The sequence below is a fragment of the Rhinoraja longicauda genome, chromosome 25, assembly GCF_053455715.1.
Source record: "Rhinoraja longicauda isolate Sanriku21f chromosome 25, sRhiLon1.1, whole genome shotgun sequence".
In the NCBI taxonomy this organism is placed as follows: Eukaryota; Metazoa; Chordata; class Chondrichthyes; order Rajiformes; family Arhynchobatidae; genus Rhinoraja; species Rhinoraja longicauda.
In genome coordinates, this window is record NC_135977.1 from 15,660,601 (window position 1) to 15,679,798 (window position 19,198).

General features: G+C 41.6%; 1 protein-coding gene across 1 annotated transcript in view; it reads right to left on the minus strand.

Annotated features, from left to right (window-relative positions):
* Nucleotides 1-19,198, minus strand: part of pole (polymerase (DNA directed), epsilon) — an 88,665-nt gene that overhangs the window by 46,977 nt on the left and 22,490 nt on the right. The window contains exons 15-25 of the mRNA XM_078421429.1: nt 18,173-18,385; nt 13,084-13,191; nt 9,099-9,227; nt 8,483-8,585; nt 6,663-6,809; nt 5,571-5,716; nt 4,870-5,018; nt 3,094-3,186; nt 2,041-2,185; nt 1,201-1,358; nt 118-313 (exon numbers count right to left, since the gene is read on the minus strand). Coding sequence (XP_078277555.1) covers nt 118-313; nt 1,201-1,358; nt 2,041-2,185; nt 3,094-3,186; nt 4,870-5,018; nt 5,571-5,716; nt 6,663-6,809; nt 8,483-8,585; nt 9,099-9,227; nt 13,084-13,191; nt 18,173-18,385 — 1,587 coding nt within the window. The remainder of the gene's footprint in view (nt 1-117; nt 314-1,200; nt 1,359-2,040; nt 2,186-3,093; nt 3,187-4,869; nt 5,019-5,570; nt 5,717-6,662; nt 6,810-8,482; nt 8,586-9,098; nt 9,228-13,083; nt 13,192-18,172; nt 18,386-19,198) is intronic.

Sequence of the window (19,198 nt, forward strand, 5' to 3'; positions counted from 1 at the left end):
TACAACAAAAGCATATTACTAAAAATGTTTCATTATTTTGTAAAAATAATTATTTTGTGCCCATCTAAATGGGGTTAATCTTTGTTGATGATATTGTCTCAGTACCAAGTACCATACCTTGCTGTACAGTACATCCAGCCAGTAATCTGCTACTTTGGCAACAGATGCATACACTTCCTCCAAGGTGGTGCCTTTCAGAAAGGCCTCAAATACAGAAGACTGAAAAATCTTGATGAGCTGTAATTCTCCACGACGCTTCACTTCAAAACCTTTCAGTTCTGCTAGTGAGCCATCCTCATTAAATACTGCATATCTGCCAGAAACAAAACAATCAATCAGCATCACTCAGAAAAACACATCCACGAGAGTGGCTACTGACAACTCAAGATGCAATCCAAATAGGTTTTCTGGCTATATAACTATCCTTCAAGTACTGAAATTCATCAACCCTATGATCAAAACAGCCTCAAATGTTGAAAAGATCCTTCCCTCATGCACGGATAATGCAAAGATATCAATTAAAGCGAGGCAGGACTGGGATACTAGTATTTGTGAAACAGAAGCTAAGTAGGAGGATCAATAACATGTGGGCTCAAACTAACCCTATCAACAGGCACCATCATTATTTAGAAACAAGAAACTGCAGACGGTAGTTTACAAAAAAGACACAAAGTGCTCAATTAATTCAGTGGGTCGTGATCTGAAGAACATTTTTGTAAGTGATGTTTTGGGTCGAGTTTCTAATTATTTGTTAATATCAGCAATGGTCCATAGAGCGAGACCAGGCAATTCACAACAGATGATCATAGATCCGGGAGGAAACAACACCACCCAGCTGAAAGTCACACAAAGAACATACATACTCCACACATAGAGCACTGAACATTAATATCAAACCGAGGTCACTGGAGCAGTGAGGTAGGAGGACCACCTGCTGGGCCACAGTGCCGGTGTCATTTCTCACAACTTTAGTAGTGTCGTCCTTACACTCAGCCACAGAAATTGACATCATGATATGTCTATTTCCCCACAGAGTGCGGGTACGGTCACTATCTTAAAAGAAAGGCTGCTGTATGTGGAATGGCACCACAATTATTAAGTATTGTTATCATGCTTGAGTCCATAAAGTGCCACAAACAGGAAATCTGATAGTTTATAAAGCTTTACAAATGAGGAGATCTGCCACTCTGTTCCTTTCACCTTTTCTTGAGTTTTTTTCCTTCCTCTTTGGAAGCTGGCAGAATCATCGCCAGATAAGGACCATCCACTTCAAAAAAAATGCTGTTTTCCGATCGAGTTTCATAGGTCAGTGTTGTAGGGTCCATCAGCTCTTGGTATTGTTCATTTGTGAATCTCTCCTATAGCAGCAAAATGTTAAAGCTATCAAGTTCAGCAATGTTACACAGCCACTCCAAAGAGCAATTGCATTTCATGTATTATTGATTTCTAGAGTTCATTCTATTTATGTAAAATTCTCCCTGTAAATAAAACCCATGTCCAAATCACTGAAATTACAACATACCCTTAGATATTATAAAATAAACTTCTATTCTGTAAACTCTCATTGTAACGGACCATGAGTGGTGGGATATATTGTAATGTATTGCCGATTGTCCACTGTAACTGAGTAAAGGAATACCAAATAATAAAGTATCATTGCACAAGTAGTAGAAACAGTGTTACTGCAGATGCCAGTTAATACACAAAAGGACACAAAGTGCTGGAGTAACACAACAGATCAGGCAACGTCTCTGAAGAACATGGATAGGTAATGTTTCTGGTTGAGACCCTCCTTCAGACTCTGTCTGGAAGTGGGCCGAGAATCCAGGTGAGTTGACGGGGCCCAACCTGCTGAGAGGGGAGGATCGGTTGAGTCAATGGGCACGGCCCGAAGGCGGCCGGAATGTAGGTATGGGTCAGCTGCAGCAGGTTATTCAAAATAACCTACCCTTTACAGTTAAGACTGCCTTATTATTTAATTTTCTCAGCCAGAAATCTGGCATGATCTTCAACTATATTACTCAAGCGGTTTATTCTTACCTTCACCAGAATATTTAGCATAGCACCTGGGTAGGAGATTATCACTTTTGGCTTTTTGGGATTGTTTGACTTGATGACAAAGTTCTCAGGGAATGAGTTAGGGAGGACACACCAAATGCCATCAGTATCCAGCTCCAAGGGTCGCCTATGGTAAAGAAACAATTCTTTTCAGTTCTTTCTCCTTAAATGGAAGGGAACAATTTTCACTTTCAAACGTAATAAATAACATTTTGTTTGGAAACAAGCAGCACTTTTCCCCATGGAATTCAAAAACATATGATCCTTTAATTGATTACTACCAGAGCTCCTTTCCTTATGCACAGATATGTAAGGCCCAAGGTAGAGCAGTGGTTCGCGTTAAGCAAATCATTGATTAAAAACCCGATCATTGCTGGGAAGAACTATTCTTGAATCTGGTTGTAACAGTTCTCAGGCTCCTGTATCTTCTGCCCAATAGTAACAGTGAGAGGACAGTATGGCAGGGTGTTGTGGATCTTTGATATTGGCTGCCTTCTTCAGGCAGTGCTTCCTGTAGATCCTGTCGATGGAGGGGAGGTCAGTACCTGTGACAGATTGGGCAATGTATCCCATTTTCTAAAGCTTCATTTGCTCGAGCATTTAAAATTATCGACCAAGGCCATGATGCAACCAGTCACCTGCAGATGTTCAATAGAGTATTCGACGACATGCCCAATCTCCTCAAAGCTCTGAGGAAGCAGAGGCACTGATGAGCTTTCTTTATGATTGCATCAATGTGCTGGCCCTGGACAGATCTTCAGAGATGTGTACACCCAGGAACTTGAAGCTGTTGACTCTCTCCACCGATGTCCCACCAATGAAAACATGTGCACGGTCCCTTGGTTTTCCCTTCCTGAAGTCAACAATCAACTCCTTGGTTACTAACATTGAGAGCAAGATTGTTGTTCTGGCACCACCCAATCAGTTTGATAATCTCCCTCCTGTACTCTGAGCCCCGTATTACTCTAACAGGCAAAAAACATTGAGAACAATTTCAGAAAACCAAAATTTACCACAAAACCATAACCTTCTTACCCAATCTGCTCTATCAGTTCTCTGGCCTGCATGATAATACTAGCACCAGTGTGACAGACGATTCCAGCCATTTCCATGGAATACCAACGAGCCCTGTCAGAAAGAAAGCACAAAGATATTAGTGTTAATTGTTATTTCAGCAACCTGTTAGAAGAGTTCCAGTTTTGAAGCATCTAAAAAGGTACTTCAACATATTTTCTCCAGTATTTCTCAACTAATTTCCCAACTTCATGCTGCCTTGGGACAGTAGTCAAAATAATCAAGAATGATTTACACCCCGGTCTTACTTCGTCTCCTCATTCCTGTCTGGCAGAACATAAAGGCTTTAAAGCACACACTACCAAATTCAGGAATAGCCTCTTCTTCATTGTCATCAGACTAATGAACGGACCTCTTATAAGCTCAGGTGCAGCGCGAATCTCCAAACCAACCTGATTAGAGCCCTTGCACTTTTTTATTTGCACTCTAACTGTACACAGTATTCTGCACTCTGGTATTTTTCCTTTTGCACGATCTGCTGTACCTGGTTATGGCTCAATTGTACTCGTGTATAGTATGATTTGACAGGAATAGCCTGCAATCAAACTTTTCCACTGTACAAGTGACAAGAATAAAACAGTACCAAATGCCAATACCACACTGGACTACAAAATATATTTCATTAGTTAGTTTGGAATGTGGAAAAAGAGCCACATAGAGGCTTCAGGTGCACGTCAGCACACTAAAGTGCCTGATTCAGCAAAACACCTCACAGCCCTTTCAACCACAAGGTTGCACATGGTAGGTTTGCTCTGGAAGGTTAGATGGCATTGGGATCCAAGGAGATATAGCTGACTGGATTGAAAATGGGCTTAATGCAGGAGGCAAAGGATGATGCGGAAGGTTGTTTTTGGACTGGAGGTCTGTGACCATAGGTGCACCTCAGTTCCTTAAAAGTGACAGCACAGGTAGTTAAGGTGGTAAAGAAAGCTGTTTGCACATTGGGCTTCATCAGTATAGAATGGAGTATAGAAGAATATTTAACATTTTTGAATCTTGTTACTTCCCCATTACTAAAAAGAGAATGACTGTAAATTCCACATCGCCATTACCCTTCAATGGCAAAGATAGAATCACAATTTTAATTTGTAATTTGGAGATTTAACAGATCTTTAACTTGTGGTTAATTCATAAATGTTTGTAAAGATCTGGAATGAAATGTCTTTCAATGAGTTTGATTCTGACCTCCATGCTGTCAATGTGCATTTTTCGTGCTCTCCCTGTGTTTGTGTGGGCTTTCGCATTGTTCTGGTTTCCTTCCACATCCCAACAATTGATATTGTTGAAACAAAGAACTGTAGATACTGGTTAATACACAAGAGGGCCCAAAATGCTGGAGTAACTCAGTGCGTAAGGCAGCATCCCTGGAGAACATGGATAGGTGACGTTTCAGGTTGAGACCCTTCTTCAGACTCAATGCTAGTGTTGGCTACTTAAAGTAACCCCTGGTGTGGGTGGCCAGTGGGACAATTTGTGGTGTGTGGGGGTGAAGCCAAATACCACGGGAAAATAATAAGGGGAATGGGATTGTCTGCGAGCCAGCATAAACTTAATGGTTCAAATAATCTCTTCTATGTTGTAATGAAATATTGAAAAATTAGAAAAGCAGTTGCGAAACCTAGCTTCACTCTCAGGGTAAGGTACTACTTACTGATATTCCATTGGATTTTCTGGTAATTGTACGTCTGATAAGTTTTATAAGCAGGAACTTGGCATTTTTCCCAATTGGGTACTAACCCTTTACGCATGACATAGCCATAGAAGGAGTTTAGAATACATTTGTGTGCCAGCTGCAGAGACTCATACAAGATCTCCATGTTCTTGCAACGTTTGATTTCTGTAGCATCTCCACACTCAATGGCAGCAGACAACTTCTTCTTCCACACCTAGAAAAGTTCAACAGAATTATGTAATGGCAGAAAATGGTAAAATTCAAAAAATAAGATTTCCACTAACCCTAATCTTATATTTATGTGCTTCACAAGAATTTTGAAATGGGTTGACCTATGGAAGTAAATGTGGGAAACATGATAGTGCCCGAATAAACATGGTATGAAAGATAACACCCCACACAATGCACTACAGTCAAAAGTGCACTTAATTGTGAGGTTAAAGCCTTGGAGAAAGGGCTTTAATTTAGAGACGACCAATGGCAAGGTGAAATTTGCGTTAACAGTTTCTCTTGAAATCAAAAATGAAGGCACATTATTCAAGAGAACACAAAGAAAATTCAGCGACGGGACAAATTAAATCTAATAACAGACACAGTGACAAAGCAATGAAAGTAAACTGGAAAAAATGAAATCCATCATAGATGTTCTAAAATAATACCAAACATTCAGAAGAAAAGAATTCCTTAAGGATTTTTTAATCAAGGAAAAATATTGATTGAGAACAGTACATCAACAAGAGGGGAGAGTTAAAGCAAAAATACAGACCTTATGTGAACCCTTAAATTCATACCGCCTGTCGCGGAAAGCTCGCACTGTATCCACGTAAAACGAATTTTCACGCTGGCAAATTGTAGTTACTCGTTCTTCTATTCTAGTGATACGAGTTTTCTTGTAAGCTTTGCGGCAATAGTCTGAAATATACAGAGGAGGTACATCAAATATTCATACGGTCAAAAGGAATAGGAGTAGAATTAGGCCATTTGGCCCATCAAGTCTACTCTGCCATTCAATCATGGCTGATCTATCTCTCGCTCCTAGCCCCATTCTCCTGCCTTCTGCCCATAACTTCTGACACCTGTACTAATCAAGAATCTATCTATCTCTGCCTTAAAAATATCCTTTGACGGCTCCACAGCCTTCTGTGGCAAAGAATTCCACAGATTCACCACCCTCTGACTAAAGAACGTCCTTTAATCCTGAGGCTATGACCTCTAGTCCTAGACTCTCCCACTATTGGAAACATCCTTTCCACATCCACTGCACCAGCATTCTCAAGTCCCTTTGCACCTCCGATTTCTGGATTCTCACCCCATTTAGAAAATAGTCTACGCCTTTACTCCTAACCAAAATGCACGACGCCACACTTTGTTACATGATATTCCGTCTGTCACTTTTCTGCCCACTCCCTCAACCTGTCCAGTCTTTTTGCAGAATCCCTGCTTTCTCTATATTACCTGCCCCTCCACCTATATTCGTATCATCCACAAACTTTGCCACAAAGCCTTCAATCCCCTCAACCAAATCATTAATAGACAACGTGAAGAGTAGCGGCCCCAGCACTGACCCTTGCAGAACTCCACTAGTCACTGGACAAGTTATAGAAACATCAGTCAGAAGTTGAAAGTATTTGAGATATTTTGTTCACTACAATGAAATCACCAATTTAATTATTTTGACTGGAGTACCTTTGAATGCTCTAATGTATCTGCTTACAACCCACAGCCCTGGGCCAAGGTTGCGGAGCGATCTCCAATATACTTGCATTTCAAACAAATGTGCAATTACGACAAATGTCCCAATCTGAAATACTGAAATATGGATAAATATAAACAACAACAAAGAAATAATAATTTTTACCTGCAAGTCTCTTTTTCTCATACTTTGCCTGATCTTCACAGGACAGCTCGTGGAAAGCTTTTGGCCGCTCATTTGGGAAAGCGGAAGGAAACTTCTCAGATTCAAGTTGCTGCTGAATACGATGGTACTCACTACGTGAGGCAGGCACTGCAAATACAATATTTTCAGAAATTTTAAATGGCTTAACTAATTTCAGTTAAGATCTAATTGCAGCCAATGACAGACAGATTGGTCAGAGCATGTCATATTTGCCCTGATTTGAGCTGCCATCTGTTCCAATGCCATCTTATTAAGTATGATGGCAAGTATCCTGTGTACAAAGATGTCTTAACAGGATCATGTGGAGGCCACTTCTGTCTGTCTAGGTAGACTAATGAGATTGAAGGTAGGGAGAGTGTGCACATTATGGCCTACTCCTGCACCTATTTTCTATGTTTCTATGTGTCATGGGCCGAGGTGACACTTTGGTTCTTTAGGAGCCAGCTACCCTAATTAGTCACAATGCAACTAAGTCACTCTTGGTGAAGTCACTGAAGTCACCCATTCAGAGTAGATTACATACTCTTGTTACCTTCAAGGCACCTCAAAGTATTGTTCAACATGGAAGAGCACTGATTCACCGGTTGGGCAAGGATAGTAGGTAGGAGGTTTTCTTGCCCTTGTTGGATCCTGTGTCATGAGAGGCTTCCATGGTTACTCTCTCTCCTGCTAATGGGACAGAATGTACCCGTGGATTGTGATGGAAAGATTTGGCATGTTGCAAGGAACAACTCTGTGAATAGGACAATCCAACTCCATATTTAAATTCACTGACCACACCACTGTTGTTGGATGAATTATGGATAGAGATGTGTTAGAATATAGGATGGTGATTGATCGTCTGATTGAATGGCACCAGAACAACATCCTGCCCTCAATGTGGTAAACGCAAGAAACTGATTGTTAACTTGAGAAGAGAAAGGCTGAGGATCCACAAAACCGTCTTCATCAACAGGTCGGTAGTGGAAAGAGTCAACAACTTCAAGTTTCTTGGTATGTATACCTCTAATGGTCTATCCTGGACCCCAGCATTTGTTGCAATAATAAAGAAAGCCCATCAACACCTCTTCTTCCTTAGAAGATTTGGTATGTCGACAATTACTCTTAAATTTCAACAGGTGTACAATAGAGAGCATATTGACTGGTTGCATCACACTCTGGTTTGGCAACTCGAATGCCCAGGAATGTAGAAGACTACAAAAAGAGGTGCACACAGCCCAGTCTATCACAGTTACTGATCTCCCCACTATCAAAGAGATCTATAGGGGCACTGCCTTAAAAGGATAGCCAGCATCTTCAAGAACCCACACCACTCTGGCCACAATCTAATTTTCACTCCTCCCATCTGGAAGGTACAGGAGTCTGGAAACTATAACATCCAGGTTTAGGAACAGCTTCTTCTCAACGAACGTCAGACTATTGAACACCACAAACTCCAATATCCGGAGTATCTTTGTTGCACTAGGGGCTTCGGGCTTTTTTTTGTTTTGCATTAGATTATTTTTTTATTTATTGAACATTTTGTTTGTTTATTTTGTTATCTATTGTGTACTGTTAAACCTGATATGCTGCTGCAGGCAAGAATTGATTTGTTCCATTTCCATACACATGACAATTAAACACTCTTGAGCTGTGCTACTCTCATCTCTACTATGACGAATCCTTGCATCTGTTAAACAGTGCGGTCTGCATAATATGACAAAATGGAAAAGTAGTCAGATTATTGCAGGAATGAAAGGTGTCTAATGCTTACTGAATTCTATGTGTACAACTATACTCACTGAATTCTCCTCTCCATGTCCAGGTCATCTTGCGCTGGCAGTTTGCACCAGGTTTGTTGAAATCACAGGCTGCACAGGTAGCTTCATCCACCATGGCAGATGGCTGTAAACAAGGTAATGGACAGTGAGATAATTACCAATGGATACAAATTGAATTTTTTACCCATCTTTAATGGATTACAGAATAATTATAACAAGCAAACCACATCTTCTGCAAAGCTAGTACTGGACATAAATCTCCGGATAAGGAAACATAAATATTTAATCAGAAAATACCATTCAGCTTACTTCGCGCTCCACTTAAAGTTATTAGAAACCATTTGGGTATACTTAAAATATCAAAAATGAAGTTAGGCATTGATGAGGTATTCATTGGTTGAAATTAGCTCCAAGTAATTCACCAGCGACTGGTCAGACAAAATCATTTAGTACAGGAAGGAACTGCAAATGCTGGTTTACACCGAAGATATGAGTTACTCCAGCTTTTTGTGTCTATCTTCAATTAGTACAGGTCAGAAGCACTAAAGAATGATTTGATAATTTAACTCATATGAAGACAGAATCCTTAATTCTTCCCTTGACTGAACTAATGTTGTCACGTCATCAATCCCAGTACCTGCAAGCGGTTGGTCAGAATGATATTAGGATACATTGCTGCAACATCCAAGTGGTAAATGAGGGGACATTCAATCCTGTTGGGAACTTCCTTCAAACAGTTCAGTTTCTTTTTAATCTCATCGCATACCTTTAATGAAGAAAACAAGCACATTTGAAATTAAGCACAAGCCACTCAGCTATGATCACAATGCAAAATATCCAATCTTTCTGATCCCAGCATCACTGACAGTATTTAAATTGAACGTAATGATTCAAACTGTTCAAATAAAGGATTTTCCAGTTAATTTTCACAACAGTCTGGTATACAAAAGAATCATAAAACAGAATTAGAGAAAAGTAAAATCTTGAGATTACTGCTTGTACAGGGAAGTATAGGAATGGGAAAATAGGACAATTGAATGCGTGGCTACAGATCTGGCGCATGGGGGTAGACATGGGGGTAAGAGGTCTGAGTCAGCACGTCCCTGCTAGGGTAAAATTACAGAAACTTAGTTGACAAAGGTAATTAAAGGTTTGATCAGAAATAAGGAGGAAAATGTATCAGGTACTGATTAAATGCTTTGTTGTCTATTGGGGACGTAGGAGAAAACTTAAAGGAAAATAGATTACGGCTAGAAGGATTAAGGAGAATCCCAAATCCTTTTGTCTCTTTGAAACGAGAGGGCAACTAGGAAACGAGTAGGTCACCTGATGGACCAAAAGGGAAGTCAAATTTTGCAGCCAGGGATGAGCAGGATTCTAAATGAATTGTCTCATTGGTACTCGCCAGGGAGAAGGATGGAGAATCTGCAGAGGATTACATCTATATTCTGGAAAAGTGTTCGAGTCAAGATAAAGTATGAGAGACAAGGGGAACATATTAACATGGCAAAATCTCCAGGGCTTGACAGTTTCCGTCACAGGACACTGTGTGAAATAGGAGGGGAGATTGCTGAGGATCTAACAAAGAGTATAGAGCCTGGAAGTCAAAATACAGCTGAAAAGAACCTTGCTTTGGTTGCATTTGGAGTATTGTGTGTAGTTATGGGCACCCCATTGCAGGAAGGATGAGGAAGCTTTAGAGGTGATGCAGAGAAGATTTATCAGAATACTGTTTGGCTTAGAGGGCATTATCTTTAAGGAGAAGTTGGACAGACTTGGATTGTTTTCTCTGGAACATTGGAGGTTGTGGGGAAACCTGATAAAGCTTACAAAATTATGTGAGGCTTAGGTGGGGTAGATATTCAGAACATTTTCCCATGGTAGAAATGTTATGGGCAAGAAGGCAGAGGGGGGTGGTTTAAAGGAAGTTTTTTGTTTACACAGAGACTGTTAAGGTTAAGCAGCCTGTAACGTGCTGCCGGGGATTGTGGTGGACACGGATACGATCGTGGCACATAGGAGACTTTCAACTAAACGTATGGATATGGATCAGAGATTAGTTTAACTTGGCATCATGTTCAGCATGGACACTGTGGCTGAAGGTCCTGTTCCTGTGCTGTATTATTATTTTATGTTATGTTAAGTCTTTGCTCAGCAGCACAATTGGAAGGACTGCAGCAGAAGGACTGCAGCAATTCAAGACAACAGCTCATCACCAACTTCACAAGGTCATGCTTTGGGCAATAAAGACACCACCTTGTCGGTATTGCCTAAATCCCAGCGTGGGGGAAAAGTAAATAAATGAAAGAAAGCAGTTCAATACAGGATAAATTGGCTGATAAATTATTTCTAGGAGTGAATTACCAGAATAGCTGTTAAGGTTAAGCAGAAATGAAAGCTGTAATAACAGTTTTTCCCCCAGAGATTTGATGGTTGAGAATGTTGATCAACAAGAACAAGAAACTGGTAGACTGGCTGGTAAATAGAAACATAGAAAATAGGTGCAGGAGTAGGCCATTCGGCCCTTTGAGCCTGCACCGCCATTCAATATGATCATTGCTGATCATTCAACTCAGTATCCCGTACCTGCCTTCTCTCCATACCCCCTGATCCCTTTAGCCACAAGGGCCACATCTAACTCCCTCTTAAATATAGCCAATGAACTGGCCTCAACTACCTTCATCATATTACCAATGATGCCTTGCTCCTATCTGCATTAAATTCCATTAACCATTCCTCAGCCCAATTACATAGCTGATCAAGATCCTGTTGTGAATTTTGGTCATCATCATTGCTATCTTCAATAGCACTCACTTTAGTGTCATCTGCAAACTTGCAATGTATGACTTGTGCAACATGGTATGTTGGCATTCATAGCAAGAGGATTTGAGTTTAGGAGCAGGGAGGTTCTGCTGCAGTTGTACAGGGCCTTGGTGAGACCGCACCTGGAGTATTGTGTGCAGTTTTGGTCTCCTAACCTGAGGAAAGACGTTCTTGCCTTAGAGGGAGTACAGAGAAGGTTCACCAGATTGATCCCTGGGATGGCGGGACTTACATATGAGGAAAGACTAGATAGACTGGGCTTGTACTCACTGGAATTTAGAAGACTGAGGGGGGATCTTATAGAAACATATAAAATTCTTAAGGGGTTGGAGAGGCTAGATGCGGGAAGATTGTTCCCGATGTTGGGGGAGTCCAGAACCAGGGGTCACAGCTTAAGGATAAGGGGGAAGTCTTTTAGGACCGAGATGAGAAAACATTTCTTCACACAGAGTGGTGAGTCTGTGGAATTCTCTGCCACAGAAGGTAGTTGAGGCCAGTTCATTGGCTATATTTAAGAGGGAGTTAGATGTGGCCCCTTTTGCTAAAGGGATCAGGGGGTATGGAGAGAAGGCAGGTACAGGCTACTGAGCTGAATGATCAGCCATGATCATATTGAATGGCGGTGCAAGCTCAAAGGGCCGAATGGCCTACTCCTGCACCTATTTTCTATGTTTCTATGTTTCTATGTTTCATCCAAATCATTGATGTAAACCACTAACAGATATGGACTCAGCACCGATCCCTGAGGCGCACCACTAGTCACAAGCCTTCAGTCTGAAAAACTACTTTCCACCATCACCTTCAATAGAGATCGAGGATATGAATGTATGGCTGAGGGGCTGGTGCAGGGAGCAGCGATTTAGATTTCTAGACCACTGGGATCTCTTCTGGGGTAGGGGTGACCTGTACAAAAGGGATGGGTTACACCTTAACAGCAGGGGGGGCAACATTCTGGCAGGTAGGTTTGCTAGTGCTACAAGTGTGGCTTTAAACTAAGTAGTGGGGGGGAGGGGTTGACAAACTGGGAATATGAAGATGGAGTTAAAGGGGAAGCGAATACAGGTGAAATTGCAAGGACTCTCGGATGAATGGGGAGGGAAGTTCTAGAAGGGATAAGAGAGTAAGGTCGGGGCCAATTGTGACCGGTGTGAGAGGGGAGGTGAATACCGAAATTAAAGTGTTGTATTTAAATGCGTGAAGTATAAGAAATATAGAGGCTCGGTTAGACATTGGCAAGTATGATGTTGTGGGAATCACTGAAACATGGCTACAAGAGGACCAGGGCTGGGAACTGAATATTCAGGAGTACACAACATATAGAAAAGACCGACAGGTGGGCAGAGGGGGTGGGGTCGCTCTGTTGGTGAGGAATGATATTCACTCCCTTGCAAGGGGTGACATAGAATCAGGAGATGTAGAATCAGTATGGATAGAAATGAGGAATTGTAAGGGTAAGAAGACCCTAATGGGAGTTATCTACAGGCCCCCAAACAGTAGCCTCGACATAGGGTGCAAGTTGAATCAGGAGCTAAAATTGGCATGTCGCAAGAACTAAGAATGTAATTTCAAGAACAGGAATGTAATTTCAGAATTCACACTATTTTAATTTTAAATAAATCCAAAGACATTTGGATAAAGGTATTTTAGGAACATGAAACACACAATCATAACACAAACAGAAAATATTTCAACATGGAAGTAACAACCTGCATGCCCAAATTTTTACTCAAATGGAAGCTGAAATTGAAATATTCAATTCTTCCCTGTACCCACAATAATGAGACAATTCTACACTTTACCTCTTGGAAGTTGGTGACCTGCTCCATTGGAAGCTTCTCCTCCTCCTCAATGGCAAGTTGCATCGTGCGCTCCACTCTCTGCAGCAGAAAGTCAAAGGCTGATGGATTCTGAAAGGCGTCAATGAAAAAAAATAATTAACAATTCCCACAGCCTCAATTTCTATAGTCTAATTAAATTCCAAAGTAGTACTGATTTCTTTATTCATAACTTGCATGTAAAAATAACAGAACACTTAAGATAATATCAGACTTTAATGTTATATCTTTGCACTAAATGTTGTACCCTTTATAGACACAAAAAGCTGGAGTAACACAGCAGGACAGGCAGCATCTCTGGAGAGAAGGAATGGGTGACGTTTCGGGTTGAGACCCTCATGAGTTACTCCAGCTTTTTGTGTTTGTCCTCGGTTTAAACCAGCATCTGCAGTCCCTTTTTACACATTGTACCTTTTATCCTTTATATGCGCACTGCGGAAGACTTGACTGTATTCATGTATAGACTTTTCTTTGACTGGATAGCACACAACCAAACCCTTTACATTGTACCTCGGTAGATGTGACAATAATAAAATAAGGTAAACTAAACTAAGAGACCAATTAGTTTCCCTCCATGGGTGAGATAACAAATATCAGTCCATTCCAGAAACTTGGAAACAGAACTCCTGACTGAACCACCACCATATAGCCAAGATTCTCAGAAGTGGCAGGTGGGTTGGAAAGGACAAGAGTCTTCCTCTAATTCTGCTTCGATGCCATTCAAAATTCTGACTGCCAATCAGTAATTGGGCCCTAAATACCCCTCTCTCGTAAGGCGGCTCCAGTTTAGTTCAGAGATTCAGCAGAGAAACAGGCCCTTTGGGCTAATGAGGCCACACCGACCATCGATCACCTGTTTACACTACTTCTATGTGACACTTCCACTTTCTTATTCACTCGCTACACACATCTTTGGGATATGTGAGGAAACTAGAGAACAGGGAGGTAACCCACGCGGTCACAGGGAGAACATGCAAACTCCACACAGCCAACGTCCAATTGTCATGATCGAAACCAGGTCTCTGACGCTGAGAGACAGTGGCTCTATCAGCTGCTGTTCACCTGTATAAAAATATACTGAAGCTGAAAAGTTACATATTGAAGTAACAGTTCTGAATTTATTCGAATCCTGGAGCTCTAAACAAGTCGTAAATCTTACTTATAAAATAAAATAATCTTTTTTTATGACTGCAACTAATGTTCATACTCTAGTCAATGTAGCCGGAGGCCATATTTTCAAGTATGAGGCACAATAAGACCAGTTTGCCTATCAGCAGCAATCCTGTTGAGGAATGTCAGAATATATTTAATTATGCATTCTCAAATGGGCAAGTATCTCTGAAAGCTCAAGCAGCAAGAAGCATTTGTCTCAGAAAATCCCCCAGATGTGGGAAGAGCCTCTCCCTTCAGCTTCACACAGATCCATGTATTGGTGCTTGAGCTTGAAACCAAGCTTCCGTTTGAACTCCAACAACCCAGAAACCTTGCCCAAGATTCCAGTGCTGCACTCAAGAGCCAACAGAACTGCTCCCACTGGGAGATAAACTATGTGGAGTAATGCTACCTCAATGCCTTGTCAGTTGGCTATAGGGAAAAAAAATGAGACAAAGCACATAGTATCAATGTGCCCTGGCAGGCAACCGCAAGGCACTCCTGGGATAAATAATGTCAGCCAGGCAATAAGAGTATTTACTCAAAGCCCACCAACTTTACACAGTTGGTAGAGTTTAAGGATAAGAAACCCTATCAGCAAAAATACATTGGAACTTATTGTAACCCATTTCTACCCATCCAATTTCATGTATATTTTATAATATCTGAAGATAAAGTGGCAACATACAACCAACAGTTTACCCTACTCCTTTGAAATCTTTAGAGATATCAAATGAACCCCAAAAGTTTGGATGTGTTTGCTAGTGCTGTCGGGGAAGATTTAAACTAATGTGGCAGAGGGATGGGAGCTGGAGCAGAGAGACAGAGGGGTGTAAAATGAGGGTAGAGCAACAGGTAGCAAGGTGAAAAGTAAAAGTGGCAGGTAGACAAATCCAGGGCAAAAATCAAAAAGGGCCACTTTTCAACATAATCGTATAAGGGGTAAGAGAGTTGTAAAAACAAGCCTGAAGGCTTTGTGTCTCAATGCAAGGAGTATACGTAATAAGGTGGATGAATTAAATGTGGAGATAGTTATTAATGATTATGATATAGTTGGGATTACGGAGACATGGCTCCAGGGTGACCAAGGCTGGGAGCTCAACATCCAGGGATATTCTATATTCAGGCGGGATAGACAGAAAGGAAAAGGAGGTGGGGTAGCGTTACTGGTTAGAGAGGAGATTAAAGCAGTGGAAAGGAAGGACATTAGCTTGGAGGAAGTGGAATCGATATGGGTAGAGCTACGAAACACTAAGGGGCAGAAAACGCTAGTGGGAGTTGTGTACAGGCCACCTAACAGCAGTAGGGAGGTTGGGGATGGCATCAAGCAGGAAATTAGAAATGAATGCACTAAAGGTGCAGCAGTTATAATGGGTGACTTCAATCTACATATAGATTGGGTGAACCAAACTGGCAGGGGTGCTGAGGAAGAGGATTTCTTGGAATGTTTGAGAGATGGTTTTCTAAACCAACATGTCGAGGAACCAACGAGAGAACAGGCCATTCTAGACTGGGTATTGAGTAATGAGGAAGGGTTAGTTAGCAGTCTTGTTGTGCGAGGCCCCTTGGGCAAGAGTGATCATAATATGGTAGAGTTCTTCATTAGGATGGAGAGTGACAAAGTCGATACAGAAACAAGTGTTCTGAACTTAAAGAAAGGTAACTTTGAGGGTATGAGGCGTGAATTGTCCAAGATAGACTGGCGATTGATGCTGAAAGGGTTGACGGTGGACATGCAATGGAAGGCATTTAAAGGTCGCATGGATGAACTACAAGTGTTCATCCCAGTTTGGCAAAAGAACAAACCAGGAAAGGTAGTGCATCCGTGGCTAACAAGGGAAATCAAGGATAGTATAAAAACAAAAGATGAAGCATACAGATTAGCCAGAAAAGTAGCATACCAGAGGACTGGGAGAAATTCAGAGTCCAGCAGAGGAGGACAAAGGGCTTAATTAGGAAAGGGAAAATAGATTATGAGGGAAAACTGGCAAGGAACATAAAAACAGACTGCAAAAGCTTTTGTAGATATGTCAAGAGAAAAAGATTAGTTAAGGCAAATGTAGGTCCCTTGCAGTCGGAAACAGGTGAATTGATCATAGGGAACAAGGAGATGGCAGACCAATTGAACAAATACTTTGGTTCTGTCTTCACTAAGGAAGACATAAACCGTCTGCCGGAAATAGCGGGGGACCGGGGGTCTAATGAGATGGAGGAACTGAGGGAAATCCAGGTTAGTCGGGAAGTGGTGTTAGGTAAATTAAATGGATTAAAGGCAGATAAATCCCCAGGGCCAGATAGGCTGCATCCCAGAGTGCTTAAGGAAGTAGCCTCAGAAATAGTGGATGCATTAGTGATAATTTTTCAAAACTCTTTAGATTCTGGAGTAGTTCCTGAGGACTGGAGGGTAGCTAATGTAACCCCACTTTTTAAAAAGGGAGGGAGAGAAAACGGGGAATTATAGACCAGTTAGCCTAACATCGGTAGTGGGGAAAATGTTAGAGTCAGTTATTAAAGATGTGATAGCATCACATTTGGAAAGTGGTGAAATCATCGGACAAAGTCAGCATGGATTTACCAAAGGCAAATCATGTCTGACGAATCTTATAGAATTTTTCGAGGATGTAACTAGTAGAGTGGATAAGGGAGAACCAGTCGATGTGTTATATCTGGACTTTCAGAAGGCCTTCGACAAGGTCCCACATAGTAGTGGTGTACAAACTTAAAGCACACGGTATTGAGGGTTCAGTGTTGAGGTGGATAGAAAATTGGTTGGCGGACAGGAAGCAAAGAGTAGGAATAAACGGGTCTTTTTCGGAATGGCAGGCAGCGACTAGTGGGGTACCGCAAGGCTCAGTGCTGGGACCCCAGTTATTTACAGTGTATATTAATGATTTGGACGAGGGAATTGAATGCAACATCTCTAAGTTTGCGGATGACACGAAGCTGGGTGGCAGTGTTAGCTGTGAGGAGGATGCTAGGAGACTGCAGAGTGACTTGGATAGATTAGGCGAGTGGGCAAATGCATGGCAGATGCAATATAATGTGGATAAATGTGAGGTTATCCACTTTGGCGGCAAGAACAGGAAAGCAGAGTATTACCTGAATGGTGACCGATTGGGAGAAGGGGAGATGCAACGTGACCTGGGTGTCATGGTGCACCAGTCATTGAAAGCAAGCATGCAGGTGCAGCAGGCAGTGAAGAAAGCGAATGGTATGTTGGCATTCATAGCAAGAGGATTTGAGTTTAGGAGCAGGGAGGTTCTGCTGCAGTTGTACAGGGCCTTGGTGAGACCGCACCTGGAGTATTGTGTGCAGTTTTGGTCTCCTAACCTGAGGAAAGACGTTCTTGCCTTAGAGGGAGTACAGAGAAGGTTCACCAGATTGATCCCTGGGATGGCGGGACTTGCATATGAGGAAAGACTGGATAGACTGGGCTTGTACTCGCTGGAATTTAGAAGACTGAGGGGGGATCTTATAGAAACATATAAAATTCTTAAGGGGTTGGAGAGGCTAGATGCGGGAAGATTGTTCCTGATGTTGGGGGAGTCCAGAACCAGGGGTCACAGCTTAAGGATAAGGGGGAGGTCTTTTAGGACCGAGATGAGAAAACATTTCTTCACACAGAGAGTGGTGAGTGTGGAATACTCTGCCACAGAAGGTAGTTGAGGCCAGTTCATTGGCTATATTTAAGAGGGAGTTAGATGTGGCCCTTTTTGCTAAAGGGATCAGGGGGTATGGAGAGAAGGCAGGTACAGGCTACTGAGCTGGATGATCAGCCATGATCATATTGAATGGCGGTGCAGGCTCGAAGGACCGAATGGCCTACTCCTGCACCTATTTTCTATGTTTCTATGTTTCTATGTCTTAAGCAATGATAGCAGCATTCATTTTCAATACACACCATTTTAAATCGGCATGGTATGTCACTGCGAAAAACTCCTGATTCCAAAGCCTCAACGTGTCCTCCTACATACGTCTCTGAGTCAAGAACATGACCATCATTTGTCAGCTTATTAAAGACCTGTTCCTGCTTGTTTGGGAAGATGATGTTGGCATGAAAGGCCTGGACCATAAGCAACGCTTCACAAAGTGTTCCCGACCCCTTTCTTAACACCTGAAACATAAAGAAGAACTTATTACCAAGAGAAGAAATGCATTCAATTACATGTCAAAATTAAGTTACACTCCTGAAAAGCACAACGATTTCTTCATGAAAACAATTCAACTAAATCCCATTTTGCTGCCATTAAAAAACCTTGGTGCCACCTTATGGCAGGAATTATGTATGCATTGACAGACTGTGCTAAGTCAAATCCCTGTACCTCTCATAACCACCACTCATGGTCACAGTTGAGCTCAACTCCACTTATTCGCTTTACTCCCAGACATTAAATTAAATAAAATGACAAAGTCTGTCACTTTAAATATTTCAGTTTGCCCAGTGTCCAGTTTAATTGGGAATTTAGTGCATTTTTATCGATCTTCACATGGTAAAGTACCTCTGATCTGCTTTGTAAGCAATTTTTAAAATTATGCCCCTTTTCTTGACCTCAACACCAATGCCAGAGCATGGTTTCTCTATTCCATTTTTTCATGCTGCTTGATCATTTTAAATACACAAATCAGATATACATTCAACAAGCAAAAAGTTCCACCTAGAGATGGGGAAATTATGAGCCCTCGAAGTTCAGTGGGCAGCCTGGCACATTGTCAAACACCTACAGGGCTGCAGGTTTTAAAGTTTATTTTTATTAGTGCGTGCCGCCTTTCTCTGTGATCATAAGCTAACGTAGGCAAGCGGTGGTGAGCTTAATCTTCCACTCACAGGCAATAACTATTCTCCAACTTCACCAAACTGCTGCTTGAACAATCTGCCTGCACCATTCATTGAATTGGTGGTTTTGCTGAATTTAGCCTGACCAGATTA